General features: G+C 28.6%; 4 protein-coding genes across 7 annotated transcripts; 1 reads left to right on the top strand and 3 right to left on the bottom strand.

Annotated features, from left to right (window-relative positions):
* Nucleotides 1–1,683: 1,683 nt before the first annotated feature.
* Nucleotides 1,684–5,941, bottom strand: LOC113005834. The gene is made up of 4 exons (XM_026141735.2): nt 5,697–5,941; nt 3,952–4,121; nt 3,468–3,665; nt 1,684–1,975 (listed from the first exon to the last, which is right to left on the bottom strand). The coding sequence occupies exons 1-4, from the start codon at nt 5,753–5,755 to the stop codon at nt 1,767–1,769; spliced, it is 636 nt and encodes a 211-aa protein (XP_025997520.2). The 5' UTR covers nt 5,756–5,941; the 3' UTR covers nt 1,684–1,766.
* Nucleotides 5,942–8,490: 2,549 nt separating this feature from the next.
* Nucleotides 8,491–11,579, bottom strand: LOC105202492 (jerky protein homolog-like). Of its 2 annotated transcripts, XM_026141955.2 has the most exons (4): nt 11,271–11,579; nt 10,309–11,098; nt 9,411–9,955; nt 8,491–8,952 (listed from the first exon to the last, which is right to left on the bottom strand). In XM_026141955.2, exons 2-4 carry the CDS (start codon nt 11,083–11,085, stop codon nt 8,769–8,771), a joined length of 1,506 nt encoding a protein of 501 aa, XP_025997740.2. In that variant the 5' UTR covers nt 11,086–11,098; nt 11,271–11,579; the 3' UTR covers nt 8,491–8,768. The 2 variants fall into 2 exon arrangements, with proteins under 2 accessions (XP_025997740.2, XP_039302962.1); XM_039447028.1 differs by lacking the exon at nt 11,271–11,579 and having other exon boundaries at nt 10,309–11,123.
* A 5,653-nt stretch (nt 11,580–17,232) lies between these two features.
* LOC120357182 (protein ALP1-like) lies at nt 17,233–19,146 on the top strand. 2 transcript variants are annotated; one of them, XM_039447030.1, is made up of 3 exons: nt 17,233–17,416; nt 17,655–17,751; nt 17,841–19,146. In XM_039447030.1, exon 3 carries the CDS (start codon nt 18,001–18,003, stop codon nt 19,099–19,101), a length of 1,101 nt encoding a protein of 366 aa, XP_039302964.1. In that variant the 5' UTR covers nt 17,233–17,416; nt 17,655–17,751; nt 17,841–18,000; the 3' UTR covers nt 19,102–19,146. The 2 variants fall into 2 exon arrangements, with proteins under 2 accessions (XP_039302964.1, XP_039302963.1); XM_039447029.1 differs by having other exon boundaries at nt 17,655–19,146.
* Nucleotides 19,131–21,478, bottom strand: LOC105201591 (putative protein TPRXL). 2 transcript variants are annotated; one of them, XM_026141224.2, is made up of 5 exons: nt 21,054–21,478; nt 20,618–20,774; nt 20,326–20,444; nt 19,747–20,100; nt 19,131–19,374 (listed from the first exon to the last, which is right to left on the bottom strand). In XM_026141224.2, exons 1-5 carry the CDS (start codon nt 21,226–21,228, stop codon nt 19,151–19,153), a joined length of 1,029 nt encoding a protein of 342 aa, XP_025997009.2. In that variant the 5' UTR covers nt 21,229–21,478; the 3' UTR covers nt 19,131–19,150. The 2 variants fall into 2 exon arrangements, with proteins under 2 accessions (XP_025997009.2, XP_039302965.1); XM_039447031.1 differs by having other exon boundaries at nt 21,061–21,196.
* Between the last annotated feature and the right edge of the window lie 1,100 nt (nt 21,479–22,578).

Consider the following 22,578-nt stretch of genomic DNA (forward strand, 5'->3'; position numbering starts at 1 on the left):
TGGCCAGTAGTTTACAGTAGTGGATTACTAGGAATAATTTATTACTGAACTACTGGTGTAAAAATTACTGAAACTATTTGCTACAAAAAGTACTGGATTTTAGTACTTTTCATAGCAAATAGTTTCAGTAATTTTATCACACCACTAGTTCATATTAAATACTCGCACATATGTACATGTACATTTAATAAGAACTGCTGATGTGAAAACTGCTGATTTTTTCCGGTCATAACACAACATGTCGAATAAGAATTAGTAATATCACGCAGCAACGTGATAGCATCAATTATTATATTAAATTAATTAATTAAATAAAAATCGTGATATTACTAATTCTTATTCGACATGCTGTGTTATGACCGGAAAAAATTCGGCGCACATTCTGGTTGAATTCGGAAAAGTATATAAAATCACACGAATAAATATAGGCACTTAAGATCTAGCTGCGACAGAAGAAGGCTTCCTTATTATCATTGTGTTGTTACATTATCGGTCCAAAACATATTTGTAATTTTATTTATTTAATTTATAAATAAGAATACAAAGTTATTTGAACTTTATTAATCTGATTTTAATAATATTATAATCACTACAAATTATCAAAAGTTAGATTATTTATTTAACCTTTTTTGCAATTGAGCTACAAAATGAGTCGAAAAATAGCAGCTATTTTTCTATAAATATTAATAAGAAAATTTCTATTGTTCTTAACATGTTAAATTCAATGAAAGATGAGTGGCTAGTTTGAAAATAAATCTTGCAAAATGATTATGAGAGTTTTTTGCTGAAAAAAATATCACAATTCAATTAAAACTTAGAGCGAAAGATTAAAGACTATCACTACATCTATTGCAGATTAAGGTTTAATCTTCTACTAAGATTCTACTGAGCTTTATTAATTCAAAATTAAGATAGTAAAGAGAAATATTTTGACCGTTGCTGTATCAATACAAATTAAACAAGAATGTCTTCTACGGTCACAGCTAGGTCTTCGTTCTTGTATTATTCGTGTGATTTTATATACCTTCCTCAAAATTTTATTCGTTATTCATTATCCTTTATTCAAAAAATTGTCCATCTCTCCCTATGGATGGTTTTGAAAACATCATGTCTTGGTTCTCAGGTAGGTGTAAGAAGAAGGTGACTACTTTCTATGGTCGATAGTGCGGCTTGTCTTATTGTATTGCGCCTTTACTTGGACCCACCATCCAAAAGATCTTAGAAATTCTGTGCAGAATCTGTTATATAATGACAAAATTTTTATTACACGACAGAATTAATTGATTTGCAGCATTTAACAAATTGGCAGCAGAATCAGAATAGCACTAGTTTCCGATACAAATTTTTTAAGTAGTAGAATAAAACAGACGCGCCCCACGCGCGCGTTACAAAGCTTTTAATATTTCATATATTATATTATTATTATATATTGGGTCATTAAGTATGAAACTTTACACATATACGAAGGAGGATTGCTATAAATAATTTTCAAAATATGTAGTAATAGCAAGTTTTAAACAATTTACAGCAATATACTCATGACAGATTGATTTCAATAATCTTTCTACATTTGCGACAATAATATTCAGCATATACTGAAGCATGATACTGAACTAAAACATTTTCGTCGCATTAAATAAAAGGCAACTTAATAGCAATTAATAAGCATTTTAATCTGTGCAATGATTTACTTTAGATTGAGTTATCACATTTTGCTATCTGGGTATTTATAAAATTATTTCACTTTATATTTTATACACATTTTTCTATGTTTTACCTGTTTTTTGTATAGATCCAATAATTTTTATTTTGTCATCTTTTTTAAGATCAAGATAATCGTAATTTTCATCATTAAAATTTAAAAAATGTATTTCTAATTTATACTTTCCGTCAGTAATAGACCCACAACCAATTTTTTTATTTAATTTATTATTATAGAACGATGCAAAATTTGTTTTGATGTAAGCTTTTAATGCTGTAATAGATATTTATTGTTAAAGAATTTTATTTTATATTAAATTTGTTTTATATTAATTTTTTAAAAATATATATTTATAAAAGATAAATAAAATAAAAGTAAATAAATAAAGAATATAGGATATTCATAAATAAGTTTCATATTTAATAACACTTCTCCCTCTAACAGAGAAGTTATAAAATAAATTGATACAAATAAAATAATAAACTATTTTAGCATTTTAAACAAAAATTTTTAAAATTTAAACGTTAATATTGAACATTTAAACAATGAAAACAATTTAAGAATTAAAAATTGTAAAATAAACAATTTTTTTAAAAATAAATAATTTATACGAAATAAAATACACAAGAGAAATTTTAAAGAAGAAGAGTGTAATATGATACCCATTTGTATTTTACAGAATAATTTTGTTTATAATTCATATTTTATATTTAATCTTGAACGATTATATTCATCAAAATATTATTTAAATGATTTTATATTCAAAATAATTAAATATTTATTTCTTAACTTGTTATTTATAAAAATGTGACGCATTGTATAAATTAGTTTTTATATAACAAAGAAGAAGAAAGTATTATGGCTATTGTCGACAATATAGCTACTCTTATTAGGTGACGTAATCCGATAATTGCTTATAGAGTTATTCACTTAGTATCCCGCCATTTTTTAGTGATGCTAATATACCAATACGTAATAAGTGACAATTGTTATAAGGCATTTTTACTCTTGAACACTTCTAAATTTTTTCAAGGTACACTTTTAACGTTTAATTACACATACTTTCTCATTATTCCTAAACTTAAGTGTATTATCATACAAAAGTACATACACTCAAATGTTTTTTTGTTATTTAACTGTTTATTTAGCTGTACACACTTCGAGCTGTACAAAGTTAAAACGAGAACATGGAATATTATTTTTAATATGGTTTTTTTAAGCAAAATTTTTATATTGAAATATTTCTTTAATAAATCGATAATCATTCTAGAGGACGTTGTTTAAATACATTAAAAACATCATTTTATGCTGGTTGTTTAATGTTAAACAGGAATAAAATAATATTTCTAATGAAACTTCTAGTAGTATTTCTAAACACAGAAAAAGTTTCTAAACACAGAAAAATTCTATATTAGGACAATTCTAAACAATGGAAAATTAAAAATATAAAATTCTATAACAAGGAACTGTTTTTTTAAACTAAACTAATTTTTAAAAATTATTTCTATATATAGCCATATTACAACCACTTTTTTTCTTCCACCCATTGTACAGTGTATTAGATTTTTATAAATTATGTCCTAATTAATAAATATTTCATTATTTTGATTCTAGAATCTGTCAAGCAACACTTTGACGAATGTAATCGTTCAAGTTTCAATAGAAAATATTAATTATAAACAAAGTTATTCAATAAAATGGCAATAAGTGCCATATTACTCTCTGCCACTTCTCCTCAATAAATTAATAATTCTGCGAAACTTACTGACTCTTGTTGTCGTATTTAAAACTTCTGAAAAATTTATTTTTTCTGATTCTGGCTGGTTTGTTATATTTTCAAATTTAAATTTTCCCAAACATGAAATTTTTGTATTTGATTGAATTTGTAATTTGTAAGGCATATTACCATTATTAAATTGCACTAATTTTGCTGGTTGTGCTAGTGCACCGTCTAAATGAATGAAAAATAATTTTAAAAAATTAGTTTAGTTCAAAAGAAATTTCTGTTTAACATTAAACAACAAGCATAAAATGATGTCTCTAATGTTTCTAAACACCGCTTTTTAGAATGACTATCGATTTATCGAAGAAATATTCTGTTATAAAAATTTTGCTTAAAAAATCGTATTAACGAAATTCTATATTATTATTTTAATTTTGTCAATTGTGAGACACATATAATATATGTAAGTCGTATTCGTATACATATGTATATAAAAATTATGTGAAATGTGTTATGGAAACACCTACACAATTGAATTTTATATGAGATTCTATTCTATCAATTTTATCGTTCCAAGTTATTACTTGGACTCGTTTTCCTGATCCATTGTTTAAAAACAATTTTAAGACTTTGTACTGACGTTTGTCTCCTACATATCGTGGAGCATCTATGCCATCAACATATCCGATTATTTCGCTATAAAAATAATGGAATTATTAAGACGATTTAATGATTAATTCTTTTAATACAAATTAGAGTTAAAACTTAAGTAGCTTTCCAATCAATAGACAATTTTTTTTTATTCTTTGCATTAATAAGAAATGTACATTGATTATTATTCGAAATTAATTCACAGATGTAGCATAAGTTAAGTAATATTTGATGCGGTTATAACTTGAAGAACTACTTTAAAATTTTATTTAAAAATTCTATATTAAAGAAAAAAAAATCTATTATATATTAAAAAATAAATTTTTTTATACTTTTTAAAGAAGGGTATGATTCTAATAATTTTAACGTTTTCAAAAAATTTTTAAAAATATTTTATATCATTTAAAAACATCTTTTTATCGTTAAAATAAGCATTTTTTTAATGGAAAAAAGGACATTTAACCCATTATTTTCAACGTTTTTTTTAAATGTTTTTAAAAATATTAACTATTGATTGGGTTGATGCATTAGACGTATTATTAAATAATATATTATTATTATTTTTGTAACAATAAATTTATGAATTAATGTAATTAAAAATGTAAAATTTTATGAAATATTAATTATTTTATTAATAATAATTTATTAAATATGTCAATCAAATGTTTATTTATTAGAGGAGAAGAGGGTATTATGGCTATTGTCGACAATATGGCTATTCCTATTATTTTCGTTGGTAGGTGACGTATTCTAACAATTGCCTATGGAGTTATTCGTTTAGTAGCCCGTCGTTTTTTGTGATGCTAATATACGTAATGACTGACAATTGTTATAAGACATTTCTACTTTTGAGCACTATTAAGCTTTTTCAAGGAACACATTTAACCTTTAATTACGTACACTTCCTCATTATTCTTAAACTTGAGTGTATTATCATACGAAGGTACATACACTCGAGTGTTTTTTTTGTTATTTAACTTTTTTTTGACCTTATACATTTCAAGTTATACAAAATTAAAGTAATAACATGAAATTTCGTTAATATGATTTTTTAAACGTAATTTTTATAACGAAATATTTCTTCGATAAATCGATAGTTATTCTAAAAAGCGGTGTTTAGAAACATTAGAGACATTATTTTATGTTTGTTGTTTAATGTTAAATAGAAATAACATGATATTTTTAATGAAACTTCTAATAGTATTTCTAGGAAAATTCTAAATCGGAAAAATTCTAAACAATGGAAAATTAAAAATATATAATTTTGTAACAAGATACTGTGAAAGTACTGTCAAATTTCTTTTGAACTAAACTAATTTTTTTAAATTAGTTTTTATGGATAGCCATATCACAACTACTTTTTTTCTTTCACCGATTGCAATGTATTTTATTTTTATAAATCACGTCCTAAATGAAAAATATTTCATTATTTTGAGTCTAGAATCTGTCAAACAAAACTCTGATGAATGTAATCGTTCAAGTTTCATTAGAAAATATTAATAATAAACAAAGTTATTCAATAAAACAGAAATAAATGCTTTATTTTGCCATACTACCTCTTCTCCTGTAATACATGATTGTAGATTGTTAAAACTGAAAAATGTTTTAAACCATACTTACACGGTTGAATCATAAGGTTCTATTCGATCCAAATCATCACTGGATGTTAATAAATCCATTCCGTCTAATTTTTTGAATTCAGACAATGGATTATTGTCATTATTATATTTATTTCTAAACAATATATTACTTTTGAGAGTAGTTAAGATTATATTTTATAAGTAATAACAAAAGCTTACATGCAAGAAATCAAAAGAATAGAAAAAGTGAAAGAATAAAAAAAGGAGCATATGAAAAAATGAAAAAAGAGACAGGGAAGAAAACCAAAAAAAGAAAAAATAAACAAATAAAAAAGGGAAAGGTTTAAAATAAAAACAAAAATCAAAGATAAAGAAGGAAGGAAAAAAAGAAAGACGGTAGGAAGAAAATTAAATTAAAATGTAAAATGTGATGAAAAGGAAAGAGATCAAAGAGAGAATATTATAAAAATAAATTTTTTACAAAAATTGCAATCTTACATGGCGTGTAACGTGTAAAATCGTATAGAAATCCAGTTTACTGCATTTGAAAGCGTAAATCTTTAATTTGCGTACTTGTTAAGCGTTGTGCAATTTTTATGCACCGAGTTATTTAACAATGAAGCAAAAAAGACCATGTTTGCTTCAGTGTTTAATAACTTGTCAAAAAAAAAAAAAAAAAAAAAATGCACAACGTTCAACAAGTACGCAAATTAAAGATAAAGATTCACGTTTTCAAATACTGTAAATCTTATTAGTACGAAAGTTTTATTTGCTTTACACGTAATGGAGCTTGGCAAAGTTTGTAAAAAATTTTGAGACCTCTTCATTTAAATCCGTGTAGCTTCGTAAATAATCAGTAAATTGTTTATTAAATTACCAATCTCAAAACTAAAAGTTTTAAGCTGTATAATTTTTTTTTGAAAATTTTGTTACGATCATTTTTTTATAAAATTATATTCTCTTGAATTTCGCCTATTTTTGAGAATCAGATTAGGTAATACTTTACTTTTGACGCCGAGTATATTTGTTGTTCAAAAATAAATTTAACTATATTTGATGAGCGATTAAATCCCGCTACAATAGATAGTAAGTCTATATTGTAAAAAATTGATCAATTTTAGTCGAATATTCTTTTGACATTTGATTATGATTGGTTAAGTTCTTACAGTTTAAAGCTTACTATATCTATCGTTGACTGGAACAAATGATGGTATTATTATTAGAGCCATTATTGTTTGGATTTCTTGGAGATTAAATATAGAGGGTTCTATGCCAAAAGAGCATTAATAGAAATTTTTTCTAAACTGATAACAAGATTGAAACACCGTTTAAACTCATCAATCTCAGTTTCGAAGAAAGTTAAGAACAGATAATGAAACTACCATCTTTCAAAACAACTTTCCATTTTTTAATATCAGTATCATTTTTTTTATATAAGATCAAATATAACTTTCCTTGATCTGGCCTTATTAATTGAATTATTTTCAGATTGAATTTCGACATATTTGATTAATTATTAAATAAATGAGAAAAATAAGAAATAAACATAAACATATAAATATATATATATATATATAGGGTAACTGCGCTATATACGCCGCAGCTAAGAAAAACTTAATTTTTTAAGTATTATTTATTATATTTAAGGAAAATAAATTATACCAATAAAAACTTCATATTGTCTACTACTATAAAAAAAATTTGAAGTACAAAATATTTCTTTTCTTATATTTGAAAAAAAACTTTTATAAACCCTTGCATTTTTGCCGTATATCCCAATGGGGTGGGTTATATGACTTTTCATGGGCGGGATACACGCCGTCTAAAAAATTGATAAATAATATTTATAAATAAGCCAGTAAAATAATCTGTAAGTTATAAAATGTGTGTATAAGGTTTATTAAAGTATCAGAATAATAAACGATTATAAGAATACTGAATAAAGGAATGAGTCCCAGTTGCGCATAAAATAAATAGGACACAGCAAGTTAAATACTTCCGATGTTGATGAAATTAGATTCATTCGACGCGTTTTCGCACGAAACGAACGAATCTGGCAGAAAAAAAGTGTCATACTACCCCGCGAACCAAAATATCAAGCACTAAAGTTGACGACTATTGAGGTTAGGATACCTGTCATACCTGTCACACCGACGTAATTCATGTAATGTAGCGACTTGAAAAAGTAAATGCTTGGTAGGAGGAGGGGCTTTGCCCCCCCCCCCCATGAATTTCTAACCTAATTCAACCCTAATCTAATTGTATTAGTCAAAAATATGCGATATATTTAACTCGCTGTTCAGTCTGTGCGTAACATTTGTCTACAAATTTAATTATAACACGTATTGGAAGAAAAAGCAATATTAAAGCCTCCATTTCCATTTTGTACAACTATGTTAATAATTAATATTTTCAATTAAAAACTTAACAATTACATTCATCAATGTGTTATTTAATTGATTCTAAACTTAAAAATTAGAAAATATTACTTGGAATATTATTTACAAAAATGTAATGACATAATGGTTTGAAAAGAAACAATTGTGGTAACGTAGACCCGCCAGAAAATAGATTTACAGAATTGTATTTTGATTTAAAGACACAATGTTTTGTTATAAAATTGTATATTTATTGAACATAAAATATTGCAAGATATATGTATATATTATTATATTATATTGCATTATAATTATTATATTATATGTTATATAATTAGCATAAAAAGAAGAAAGTTTAAATTTTAAATGTGAAGAAGAAAATTTAAATTTTAAACACCCTTTTTCATATTTTTTGTTTCCTTTTTATTTTTTACTTTCTTATTCTTTGTACTTTTTGCATCTCTAACTTTTTTTTTCTTCTTTTGCTTTTTTTAATTCTTCTCTTTTACATAAGTTACATGTATCATTATACAATGTGCATGTTTCATGTAACCATTTATTACACTTTATGCATTGAATCCAATCTACTTTGGACAATGTTGTATTGTATGATTCATAACATTCAATGCAATCGCATTCGTTTTCTTTAGATAAATCAATGACTTCATTTATTGCACTTGATTCCTGCAATCCTCGTTTTTTTCTTTTTATGCTAATTATTTCAGGAGTTGTTACTAGTGTAGCTTGTTGTTTTCTTGATGAAGGTGGTCCGTCTTTGGTATTGGTGAAATCTCTTTTAATATTCGTCGTACTGGAACTTGATATGTTTTTGTAGTAGGTGTTTCTGCTAAAAGTGGAGGTTGTTGGTTCATGTTACTCGGTCCAGGCTGCGCCTGACTTTCATTCAGAGTTAGGTATCTAAATAAAAAGATAAAGTGACATAATAAAGTTAAAAATTTAACCACTTAGTTAATTTTGAATGATTTAATTTTTATCTAGTTATTTTTGAAACATAAACTTTAATTTATTAATTTTTTTCCTAAATTAAAATTTTATTTATGTAAAAAAAAATTTTTTAACAAATATATTTCTACATAAAAAGTAAGTTTTTTTGTCATTTCATATAAACTTAATTTAGAAATAATGTATTAAAAATTTGTTAGGTGAACCATATTATAATTATTTTGAATAATCTAATTTGAAAATTTTTAATATAATATAAACAATGCTTTTAAATATTAACTTTTAATGTAACTAGAGTTAATTTTATCTTAACATAACTTTTAACTAGTTTTTTATTCATGTAACTTTTAACATAATTTAAATAATTTTATAAATCATTAATTTTAACTTAATTAAAAAATATATTAACTTACCCAACTTTGCTTTCATCTGTCATTATGCACGTCTGACAATGAGTACTTGATGAATTTGTAATTATAGGAAGTGACATTTCTTTATCACTCTCTGAGGATTCCTCATGTTGAATTGCACTTTGCAGATATGCATATTCTGGTATTGCTGATGGACAAAAAGGATATATACCAGTTGCTCTAAAACCTGATATTCCCGTCTGGATAGTAGCTGCTTGAGACCAAGCTTTTGTTAACAAGAGACCAAAATGAATTCTTCCAATTTTTTTCGTTGGATTTGCATTACCCCATTCACAGGCAGCATCTCGAAAATATGTTTTTAGAGGTTTAAAAAATGCTCTATCAAGTGGTTGAAGATAGTGTGTAGTATGGCTAGGTAAACAAAGTATATGGACATCATTATCCACTGCCATTTGTAGCATATCAGGAGAGTTTGTCTGGGATCCATGGCCATCCAAAATCAATAAACATTGTCCTGGACTCTTTCTTGGAATAAAATGATTTTCCAGCCAATCCATGAAGAGATCTTCATTGATATAGGCAGATTCCTATATTCCAAAATATAAATTATTTTATTGTTTTCTTATTAATTTTATAGATGAGAATTTATATATATTATAGATTTATTTTTCAATTTAATCTAGAATATATAAATTAATTGTAAAAATATTCTATTTCTTTATTTTGTTTATAATTATTTATTATTTATTTATTTACTAATTTATATATTTGTAATATATTAAAACGACTGTATTTATTTATTTATTATTTATTTTTTTTAATTATTTTTATTTATTTATTATTTATTTTTTTAAATTATTATTTGTTTATTTATTTATATATTTATATTTATAATATATTAAAATATAGTATATAATAGTATATCTTAGTATAATCAAACCTTTCTCATTTTAATAACAGATCCAGGTGGCATATTCATGTCCCATGTTTCCTGCTTTCTAATACCTTTAAATATGCAGTATGGTGGTAAGAATGAACCTTCCGCATTACAGCAAGTTACTATTGTAATTGTTTCTCCCCTTTCAGCACATTGACGAATTTGAACATTTCTACTACCTTTAAGAGCTACCACAACATCAGGTTCATTGTTCAGTTGCAGACCAGACTCATCCATGTTATAAATATTACTGGGTTTATTCATCAAGTTATTGTCATTGAGACATTGTTTCAATAAATCAAAATAGTTCTTAATATCTTCTTTATTCATTGCATTTGCACGTGCATTTGACGTTCCTCTGGGTTTTCTAATGGACAAAGTAGGATTTCTTCTCATAAATGACCTGTACCAACCCTTTCCAGCAATTTTTTTCTCGATATTAAAAACTTGTTTCAGACCCAATTTTTGTGATAAATTGAAAGTTAGTTTTCTTAAATTTTTTCTTGAAGGTGCAAATCCTACTGATTGTAGTTTTATAACATGTTCGACTAATTTTTTTTCCATTTCTTCGCCTAGATGAGATTTCTTGCCCAGATTTCCTTTAATAAAATTATTTTCTTTTATTCGAGTCCTGAGGGTCTTTTCAGGAATATTATTTTTTAAAGCAATATCTCTTATTGATGCATTTTTATTTTGCAAATCTTTCAAAGCTTTATCAAGATTTTCTTGCGTCCATGACGCTCGGTTTGTTTTTCGAGGACCATAAAACGTTGGCGACATTTGGAAACAATATCTAGATAACATTATGATTATTATTAGTTGCTTATTCTCACAATAATACACCTAATCCGAAAGACACGTGGACGTTATGATATCTGTAGAACGACGTTTACGATAGATATCGTGACATATCTCACACAAAGTATGTTGCGTACATATTATAAATTTATTATTATTCTACTTACTTTGAGCACTGCTGGATCACAAAATCCTCGGCACACTGGCCGTGAAATCGAGAACTCGGCTGGGTGAGTTGGGTCTCGTCGAATTCTCGACACACTGGTTTTTAAAACCACGTTAAGTAAAATATAAATTATTATACTGAAAATCGAGAGGCTGGATCCCATCAATATTGCACATCGATTTGCGTAAAAAAATGACAACACTATTGATATTTCGTATAACAGGATAACAGAGGTTAGAATAACAGAGCGCGCCGGTGCCGCTTGGACGTGCACGTTATGTACTCTGTGCAGGCGCATGGTGCTGCCTCTCGACAACGGACTGTCTATACTATGCTGTAAATCCCGCTCGCTAAAAGTTCTGTATATCCCAAACAGGCGGGATGTACGAGGTATCAATTTAAACAAAGAATATAAGAGCTAAACACTTGTATTTTGATATACTACATCTTTTACTATCCCTTTACACTTACTATATCATGAAATAATATTAACTCTTTTACATTCCTTACAATAATCATTTTATATAAGTCGCAATACGCGATCGTGCTACTCACTACATTAGGAAATCGATTCAACTCATGATATTTTCGTTAATATTAACAGTAAAAAACTGCAATTATAACACAATACTAATATAGCATAAAGGCACGTAACAGAGTTGTTGTGAATAAATAACCTTCACTCTTTCTATTTTTTTTTACACTTGCGGTGTAAATCCCCCCGCGGCGTAAATACCGTAATTACCCTATATATATATATATATATATATATATATATATATATATATATATATATATATATATGTATATACAGGGTGTCCCATTTTAAGTGACCACCCCAAATATTTCCGTCCCCTTAATTTAACAATCAATAATATTAATTTTTCAATATCTACTACATCAAGTGCTTCAATGATTAAACTGGTTAAAACACTCGCACGGAATGATGGAGGATTTAGGTTAAAATCCTGGCCAATATTTCTCGCGATAAATTCTTTCATTTTTCCGGATAAGAGATAGTAAAATTGCTTGTAAGCATCAACATTATTAAATTAATTAGCAATTTAATTTCTATGATATTACATTTCTTAATTCTTCTTAAAAAGTTATATTTTAAATCCGGCAAGTATGCAGCGCATAATTTGGAGAATCTTATAAATGTTCGTAAATTCACTTAGAAAGTTATTGACCATGAAAGTCTGTTTTTAATAGGTGTAGCCGGTCTTGTCATTTTTTAAAATTATTTTTTAATACATTTTCATTAGAACACATTTCTACTTCTTTTTTAAATAATTTGGATAAAGCCGGAAAATTTGATATAAAAAAATCTGTAATTTTTTTATTACTTTAAAAATAAATGTAATACATTTTTAAATTAATTACAATAATTCTAAATTTGTATGAAAAACAAACAAAAAAAGATCTCTTAGCAGTAAAATTTTTAAGCAAAAAACTAAATACCATACATAAATGACTTTTTTACATACATGAATTTACAGTTGTTGAATATAGTTTGTTTTTCATACAACTGTAGACTTTTTGTAATTAATTTAAGAATGTATTATACATTTGTTTTTAAAATAATAAAAAAGTTAAAAGTTTTTCTGTATTGAATTTAAGAATACAAAAATTTTGCGACAATTTTCTGCTTCTATCAAAACAATGTAGTACAAGTGTTATTTTTAAGGGAAAAACTAAGCAAAAACAAATTAATAAGACATTTTTTACACACTTGGATTTGCAGCATACCTTTATGTTACCAAGATTTGCATTTATATTGTCAAACAATTAAAATTTATTTAAAACAAAAATTTATATGGTTTTTATGTCGGCAATTCAAGAAAACAAGATTCTGATTTTCGCAAAATATTAACATAACATTAATAAACGATAGGAGAAAGATGTAAAGCACGAGGGAAAAAACTGAAGTCAATAATCTATGACATGGCCATTTGACTCTAAATATTCTTGACGATTGCTACCTCTGCCCCCTACGTAGATATTGTTTAACTTTCTTCTGAAACTAATTAGAAGAATTTAATTTTTGTCTTATTCTGAGAGAAAATAAGATTTTACAATATTGCGGAACATGCATACATTTTCTGAAACTGTCAAAGAAGGAATTATCTTTGCTTCAGTTCACAAGGGTCAGAGATAGCATGAAATATCACACACGGATAAGAGCGTAATTTACGTACGTTCAATTTCCATTTTTTTTTGTCATTCACATTTAGTACCAATTTAGATAGTTATAACTTCTGTTCCGTTCATTATAAATTCTGTCAAGAAATAAGGTCACGTTGTTAATATGGAAGCAAGATGGAGAGGAAATGAAAAATATCTTGATCTTAAAATTCTTCTAAAGTAATGCTTTAAATAACATACAGAATGATAATCACGTTTCATTGTGTTTAAAAAAGTTTTTTCAAGTAGAAACTTTAAAATTTCAAATTTTCAAATAGCTTCAATTTTTAGATCTTAAAAAATGTGTTCTATAATATTATGTCATCTATAAAATTAACAAAATGTTAAATATTTGATTGGAGATCAAATAAGCCGAGAGACAATTGCTTGTTGCAATTAAAAAAGCCAAAATCGATACAAGTAAAAATTAAAACAATCTTTTTTAGCATAAAAATGTCTATATTCAATAATTGATTAAATATTTGATAAAATTTATTAAAACATTGAGAATACCCTGTACAAAACTAATGTGGTTTTTTTCAAAACCGCATTTTCTAAATTGCTACTTAGACGCTACTGAAAAAGATTGCTTCACATTTCGTCATTTATACTATTATGTTTTGGATATTAATACTCGGGTATTAACAAAAAAATTTTAGAAAACGTTGCTCACAAAATAAACATAATAAATTATAAAGACAATCTTGTGTTCGTAAACACAACATGCAAACAGTATGCAAAAGTTGTTCATTTCTTACTGTTTCAAAATGAGAAAAATTCCCTTAATCTGCATATATCATATATAAGTCTATATTATACATGTTTGGAGGATTTTATCTTTCATTGTGAAGAGTTGTTTTTTATTCATAAATAAAAAAAATATTACACTGAAAGAAACAGTCCGTGACCGGGAAAGATAAAGTTGTTAACGTACGAGAGAATAAACTTAAGACCGTGAAAAGTTTTTAACATGTTACTAACGTAATTATTATATCATCTTTATTATCCAAATTTTCAATTGATTTACTAAGATTTATCTTTTCCATATTTATTTCGTTATTGGAAAGCAACAGATCTGCTTCAGAATTTTCACTTTTTCTTGCCATTTCTGATCTGTCCAATTTCTTGCCGTCCGATTACATACACGTTTTAAAACAATTTAATAAAAAAATAATTTCGACTTATTATTCATTCATTCATATGTTTATTTCTATCATAACAATCATGATGTAAGAAGGTATGAAGAATATGATCAACGAAAAAATAATTACAACATATTTTTTTTATGAATTTCAAAATACAGTCTGATCAATGAGCGATTAATTTTTACCTTCTTACTTGTGAATCTAATTCGTTATGCTTATCCACGTGGTAAGATTAAATTCTAAAACTCATCAAAATTAAAAGTGTAGCGGGAACTGTTATTATGAAAAGTGATAGGTAGATGGAGAGTTAGGAGGGAGGGGGAGGACAAGAAGAACGGTTACGACAGAGAGAGTTGATGTCGAGGGATAGGATAATCGAATAATCGTTGCATCGTAGCAGGGCCGGTTCCAATATATTCGGCGCCCTATGCAAGATTTTAAAAAGCGCCCCCCCTCTTTTCATATTCCTTTCCATTCATGTAATATATAACAACAAAATTTTAAATATAATTAATTCACATAAAATATAAATGTATATATTTATTTGCAAAGTATTTCGGCTGGTAAGATTAAAGGGATATGTAAACCGAGACGGAAGTCACCAATCTTCCTCGTGGAAAAGGCACATAAAGAAAATATGATATATTGTACACATCTTATACACACATATATAAATATAAATTGAATAATACAATTTTAAACAAAATAAATTACTTAAATACTAAAAAAAAATACATTTTTAAAAATAAACAGTATTGTATTTATAAATTACTTTACGAGCTTTTAAACTGGCAAATTCAGAAATGAGATCGTCTAGATTTAACTCCGTACATATATCATGTTCAATTGCTATCATTGCTAGGCCCACCAGTCTTTCTTGCGATATACTTGATCTTAAATAATTTTTAATTAGCTCTAATCTAGAAAAACTTCTTTCAACACACGCTACAGATATAGGCATTGTATTCAAAATTCGAAGAGATATGCAAATATTTGGAAAGGATGGTTCAAGATTATTGGAATACGTGTAAGTCAATATATCCAACGGATTTTTCAAATCTTTAATTTCTGAAAAGAAATTGTCTTTCAAAATTTTTAATTCATTAAATAAATCAACCGAATCGATATCTTTGTCGTCACCGTGTGTAAAAAAAAAACTTCAAGCTAACACTGCACGCTTTCAATGAATCTGTTTCCATATCTTTTAAATTATGTAAAATATATGAAGAGGTAAGAATTTTAACGTACACGTGTCGCCTGCGCCTCGCTGGTAAACAACTATTGAGAAACAGAGAAAGAAGAAAAACAATTTCATATCAGCGCGCAGCAGGAGTAGGTGCGCGCTATAAAAATTACAAGAAAAGTATAATAGTGAACTTGTAAACATTATTTCCTTTTATTTAGTATAATATTACCATTAAATGCATTTAAGGAATGGATAGATATGTGTAATCTTTTGACAAGGCGTGAAAATTTGTTTTGCATTAATTTATTATATAATAAAATCAACTTTTATGTAGTTACTATCTGCCATAAAAAATGCCATCGTCAAACATTATAATATTAAACATACACACAAGTGAGTATTCAAAATATATAGACAAGAAGAAATTCCATTTGATTGAGGAATTTTAAAATAAATTCATCAAAAAGATTTTAGTTTCTACAAATATAAGGTTCGAATTCTTATGCCGATAATGCTACATCTTCAGTAGAAGCTCTTACAGCGTCGTACGTAATTTTGAATTTAATTGTTAAAATTTTAAGCCGTTCACTAAAGGGAAATTTGTAAAGAAATGCCTTATCATAGCAATAGAATCGTTCAAAAATTTTTTAACTATTGAAAAAGTGAGCAACATTTCATTAAGTGACAAAATTGTAAAATCAAGAATCGATGAGAGTTTTTTCTTTAGAAAAAAAATTAAAATTTTTATTAGCATCGTATTCTTTTCCCGCGTTAAAGATGATGCATGTCCTAGAAACGACTTAGAAGATCAAATTAATTTTTTAAAAAATTAGTTAATTCTCCTGTTCTCGTGTTTAATTAAATGTTTTACATTAAAATATTTTATTCTTGAACCGTATATTTAATAATCTTCTTAGATATTTTTGTCAAATAGACATACGAGAAAAACGACTTTAAAAAACGCATCTGCAATAGTACTTCAAAGGTGATGCGAAAAACTTATCTTAATTCTAATTATCGTATATTATTGTCATTTATATTTTTGCAAAAATATATAACAGAAAATGTAAATAACAGATTTTTATAAATAAAATTTTCTCTAAATAACAGAAAATTTTATTTATAAAAATTATGTAAAAAGAAAAATTTTTTACGACAAATTTCTCGAATGGTACGCAACTAGCGTATTTTTCATTCAGAGACGCTCCTGATGCAGAGCGCCAGGGGCCGTATTCTGTAACTCTTAACGACAGCTAGGGATATCGTTACGTGTCGTCGCGCAGCTTTTCTACCATGTATAATATCTGCGCAACGACGCTGTAACGATACCGAATTGTCGCTAAGGAGTTACAAAATTCCGCTACAGCCGCGCGATCGTCGGCTCGATCGTCGAGCGGCGAGTAGTGGGGGGACAGTGGGCGTCGCTTCGAGAATCGGCTCGAAATGAGCAACTAAAGCTAAGACTCCATGTATGCGGTGAGCTGCGGCAAACGCATGCGGAAGGCAACTCCATGTACGCGGTAGAGCCTAACGCCACGCCACGTGCGGAAATCGAAGCTGTTGACGTTTTCAAGTTAAAGTAACCATATCGTAGTTTAGATATAAAAACATAAAAATTAAATTTTACTAATTGTAAGTTTTCCTTTTTAATATATGATAAACTTATAAATTTAGTAAGGCAAAAGATTTTGTATATGATAACATTATCATATTTTAAATATAGTGTATTTTAATATAAAATGTGTGAGTCTATTACTATACTGAACATCTGTTGCCTACTTTAATTTAATTTATGTTATATTTATCAATTTAGTAAAGCGAAAGCTTTTAGCAATATAATTTTATTTTATGCGATAATGTTATTTCACAGCGATACCCTGCGTAGGGACCCTTGCTGTCGCTTTTTTCTGCCAGATTCGTTATATGCAAAAACGCGTCAATTAAGCCTAAATTCGTCAAAATCGGAGGTGAGGCCTCTAAACTGAATAATTACCATCAATAATATCAAAATGAATTACGATGACGATCACCTTGCTTTATTATTGTGGCTACGAAGAAGGCGAAGACGACAAGAGCTAGAAAGGCAACAAATTAATCGGAGAACAGCTCGATGGTGGGTTCATCCTATTATAGACGAACGTCATCTTCAAGGTGCTTATGATAACCTTGTGCTTGAACTTCGCCGTGACGCAGAACGTTTTCACAATTTTCATCGCATGTCTCCCGTTCAATTTGATGAATTATTAGCAATGATAGAACCTATTGTTACAAAAGTACATTTGACAAGAGAACCATTGCATCCAGGACTACGATTATCATTGACGTTGCGATACCTTGCATCTGGGGATAGTATGGCAAGTCTACATTATCTTTACCGCGTAGGTAAATCTACTGTACCGAAAATAATTGCAGAAACAACAGAAGCACTTTGGCAAACACTACAGCCTCAAGTACTTCCTCCACCAACTCTACAAACATGGATTAAAATCGCAGAAAACTTTGAAAATAAATGGCATTTTCCAAATTGTGTCGGCGCAATTGACGGGAAACACGTTACCGCACAATGTTTTAAAAATACAGGATCAGCTTTCTATAACTACAAAGGCACATTCAGTACTGTTTTAATGGGAGTTTCTGATGCTGATCTTCGCTTTGTATATGTTAGTATCGGTTCTGCTGGTAGAGAAAGCGACGGAGGTATTTTTCAAAATTTAGATTTTGGAAGATGCATCGAAACAGGAACATTACCATTGCCTCCACCCAAAACATTACCGGGCACAAATATTTGCCTTCCCGTAGTATTTGTTGGTGATGCTGCATTCCCATTATTAAAAAATTTATTGCGACCATATTCTGGTACTAACTTGAGTCCAGAAAAAATTATTTTTAATTATCGCTTGAGTACAGCAAGGCGTCTAATCGAAAACGCATTTGGAGTAATGTCAGCCAGGTGGAGAATATTCCGACGATCAATTGTTGCATCACTTTCAACTGTAGATAATATAGTTAAAAGTTGTGTAGTACTGCACAATTGGCTTCGAAATGCGGAACTGAACGTTTTGCCTGCACAAAGAAGATACGTTCCAGTAGGTTTTGTAGATGTAGAAGATCGCTATGGAAATGTAGAACCTGGTCAATGGCGAAACGAAGAACCATCTGGCGCACTTCGAGGTTTTGCATCAAATACATCAAGAAACTGTACAAATGACGCTAAAAGAATTCGAGAAATGTATACAGACTATTTTATGAAAGAAGGTCAGGTACCTTGGCAATGGAATAAGCTTCCGAACTATCAACGGGAAGCGTATATGCAATAGGAAAAAGGTTAATTGATTGTAATACATAATTTATAAAAAATGCAATTGATTAGATTTTATTTTGTTCCTCTGTTACAACTTGAGAAAGCGCTTGTAATACTAGTGCTTTTAAACGTAATTTCGCATTTACGTTTAGTTGCTGTGAATCCCGCGATATAGACAAATAAAAGAGATCGTCTGAATTCATGGTGTCGGTTGAATTTCGTTTTTCCACCAAGTTTAAAATTGCCTGGTCGACCGCATCTGTACGCGTTTCAGGCAATTGCTTTTTTGCTAAAAAAGAAAAATAAATATTATGAAAATATAATTATTATATATATTTTTATCAAATTTTTGCAATTATGAGATACATAATTTTTATTGTAATGAAGTAAAATTTGGTTAATTAAATACTTTTTTTATTACCCGGTAAAAAAATTTTTTATGTATAATTATACATATAATTATACAAATCAAATGTCCATATATATTAAAATATATATAATTATATACCTATAAAAAAATTCTTTACCGTGTAATAACATATATAATTAAGATATTTAGTAAATCAGTTATAAGATAGAAGCACTCTAAAACTATTTTTTTAATAATTAAGTAATTTAAATATATCACTTATTTTCAAATAACGAAACACAATAAGTTTACCTCGTTTTGCATATTGTGCGTAATTTTGTTGAGAATAGCTGCCCACTGTATCAGATCTCCGAGAACAGGGCGAGACGCTGTCTCGAAGATATGGTGCACTCGAGGGACGAGGTGAAATGCTCTCAGGACGTGAAATGTTCGAAGTACGAATAAATGGAGCTCCTGTAGAACTAGGAAAGGCATCAATAGGACGAGGCGAGACACTGTTAGGACGAGGCGAGGCACTGCTTGGATAAGGCGAGATGCTATTAGAACGAGACGAGGCACTGTTAGGACGAGGCAATGACCTGAACTGTGGTGAACAAAATTCTGTTTGATTTGTCTGTCTTATATTGGTATCCTCCATATTGTGTACTGTAAAATAATGTTTAAAAATATATAATAAGACATTCTAATGTTAAAAATGTATTATATGAAGAAAATTTTCTTGTACAAGGTATTTCGTAACACAGTTTCAAATCAGACTTTTGAACAATATCTCGGCTTCAAACTATGTTAGTTTGCATATAAAGTTAACTGTACAAGAAATTTTTTTTATGTGTACAGAATTATTTATTACAAATTTTTTTTTTAATTTACCTTGTTCTTGTGTATCATATGCACTATGTATATCTACAAATGTTTCCGATGATGCTGGTGACAATGCATCAATAGATACAGGATGTTCAATGCCGAAATTTTCGTAATTTGTCACAGTTCTAATTGAAAACAAAACTTATTATTTTACGTGAAGCATATTGTTTATGACAATGAGGAATTGACAATTACAATCATCAATCAAATAATAATATAATTAACATCATGAATTTTAATATGCATTTATCAACTAGAATAAAATCATCATAAATATATTCGAAATAAGTAAACTTACTTGCGAGGTTCCACTGTATCTGACAAAAAACTTAAACTTGGCATAAGTGACCATACAGAATACTGAACAGCTGCTTGTCCACTTTTTGTTTGTAATTTCTTTTTCTCCTTCATGTACCGATCTCGAATATTCCTCCATCGATTTCTCACTAAATCCTCTACAAATTTATCATAATTTTAATATTAACATTAAATAATATAACACAAGTATTATTACATTATACTTTTTTTATATCTAAGAACATATATTTATAATAAATTTCAATTTTTAAAATGTTATTTTATTTCAATAAATACTGATATTGTTTTAAAAGAGTATGACTTAGAATAGAAACTTTAATTTGCATTATTAATTAACAGTCTTCGATAAGAATTAGGAAGTATATTAACATATCTTTCTTATAAAGACGCTATAAATATTTTTAAGTAATACATACCACTAACATTAAGTTCTTGAGCCAGTTCACACCATAATTTTTTTTTTACCACGTTGTCTTTATATTGTTTATTTTTTAAGTCCCATAATTGTGGGCGGCTTCTAATGTAATGAATTATGAGTTCATTAAAATCTTCAGAATTGTATTCCACAGATGTATTTTCGTATAATGCCATTGCTTCGTACGACGTATGATGCAGTATGACAATAACCTACAAATCTAGTAAATATTCAACAGTTTTCACCGTTTTCACTAATCCCCGAAAATCTTCGATAGTTGCCGACTCTAGCCGAACGGCATGCGGCATGCGGAAAAATTAAAATATTTTGATCTCAACGCAGTGCGGTGCGGCATGCCGGAGCTTGCCGCAGCCCGCCTGATCCCTGATCTCTGATTGGTCACCGCACCATTTGCCGCAGCTCACCGCATACATGGAGTCTTAGCTTAATGCCTCGTGCCCACAGGACGCGGCAAGGCTTGCCGCGCGGCGGAAGTTGGCATGGTAGCCAATCATGAAGTTGAACTCGATCCAACTTTTGCCGCGAGGCGGAAATTACATCCAGGCGAACGAGACGTTGATTGGCTATCGAAATATTCCTCAGCCAACGTCTGCCGCGCGGCAAGCCTTGCCGCATCCTGTGAGCACGAGGCATAACTCCGAGCACTGACGTAGATTATAAAATGTGATTGCTTTTATTATGACACATTTTATAATCTAACAATAAGTGAATATCATCTGGAATATTTCTCTTAAAAAGAATTTAAAGTTTGCATCAAATTATTGAGAATTGCAAGTTGAAAATTAGAATTTGACCAGTCAGATAATTTGAATTTTGCGTTTTGTTTTGACTGGTTGGATTCTAATTTTCAACTTGCAATTCTCTATGTCTAATGCATAATCTGATACAGACGACTTGTAGCCGTTATATATTTTTATTATGATTTTACGATCAACGGCATTGTTACGCTAGATGCAAAAATTTTTCTCAGGGCACTAAAAAAGTTTTACGAGCCTGAGTAAGGTCGATAAATTAGGTCGTTGTAATGATCCAGCGATACGCTTCGCTGCAAATTCGATTTCAGCGCCGCCGTCGGAATATCGAGCAACTAAACTAGTGCTGTCGCACCAACATCACGATAAAATTACATAAACAATTTTCATACACTTATATCTTTTATACTAGAGCTTCTAGGATCATTCTGCAAGCGCCGTATTATTCTTTGATTTAATTCACACTTCGCTAGATACTTATTTTATACATACTATGTCTACAATTTTTATATGAGCACATGTTGTCACGAGTCGGCTGCAGAAACCGACAATTATATTATAATTCTTTAATCAACTTTCGTTTTTCGTATTAAATTATAGTTAGCGAACTGTGTTTTTGTCACTACTTTAATTGTGTAAAAGGATTTTGCGATCTGTTAATTAAGAGTTATCTGTGCACAAAAATAAGCACGTATAGAGACCGGTCCAGCATCGCCTTAATCTCGATTCCGAATCTCGCTACGTTCGTTATGC

This window comes from Solenopsis invicta, chromosome 3, assembly GCF_016802725.1.
Source record: "Solenopsis invicta isolate M01_SB chromosome 3, UNIL_Sinv_3.0, whole genome shotgun sequence".
NCBI classification, from domain to species: Eukaryota; Metazoa; Arthropoda; class Insecta; order Hymenoptera; family Formicidae; genus Solenopsis; species Solenopsis invicta.